At 66.2% G+C, this 263-nt stretch overlaps 1 protein-coding gene across 1 annotated transcript in view; it reads right to left on the bottom strand.

Moving 5' to 3' along the window:
* YY1 (YY1 transcription factor) overlaps positions 1 to 259 on the bottom strand; it is a gene marked incomplete at its 5' end in the record, with an annotated part of 38578 nt that extends 38319 nt beyond the window's left edge. Inside the window, one exon of the mRNA XM_014525385.1 lies at positions 187 to 259. Within this exon, the coding sequence (XP_014380871.1) occupies positions 187 to 259 (73 nt within the window). The remainder of the gene's footprint in view (positions 1 to 186) is intronic.
* Between the last annotated feature and the right edge of the window lie 4 nt (positions 260 to 263).

The following is a 263-nucleotide window of genomic DNA, read 5'->3' as shown; positions in this document are numbered from 1 at the left end:
ATCTTTTCCTTCCCCCCGCCGAAGCCGGGCAGGAGCCAGCAGCCGGAGCAGCGCAAGGCCCCGCCATCTTTTCGGGGGAGCCGCCATACTTGCCCTGGCGAGGAAGATGGCGGCGCCCATCACACACATCCCAACATGGCCTCCCTTCAAAACAAAACCGGCCGGGCCGGGCCGGCGCGCACTCACCCGAGGCCCACATGGTGACCGAGAACTCCCCCTCCAGGGTCTTGATCTGCACCTGCTTCTGCTCCCACTTCCTGCCG

This window comes from Alligator sinensis, unplaced genomic scaffold, assembly GCF_000455745.1.
Source record: "Alligator sinensis unplaced genomic scaffold, ASM45574v1 scaffold1385_1, whole genome shotgun sequence".
NCBI lineage: Eukaryota > Metazoa > Chordata > Crocodylia > Alligatoridae > Alligator > Alligator sinensis.
Note: the sequence above shows the minus strand (reverse complement) of the source record. Positions and strands in the feature narration are given on the sequence as shown.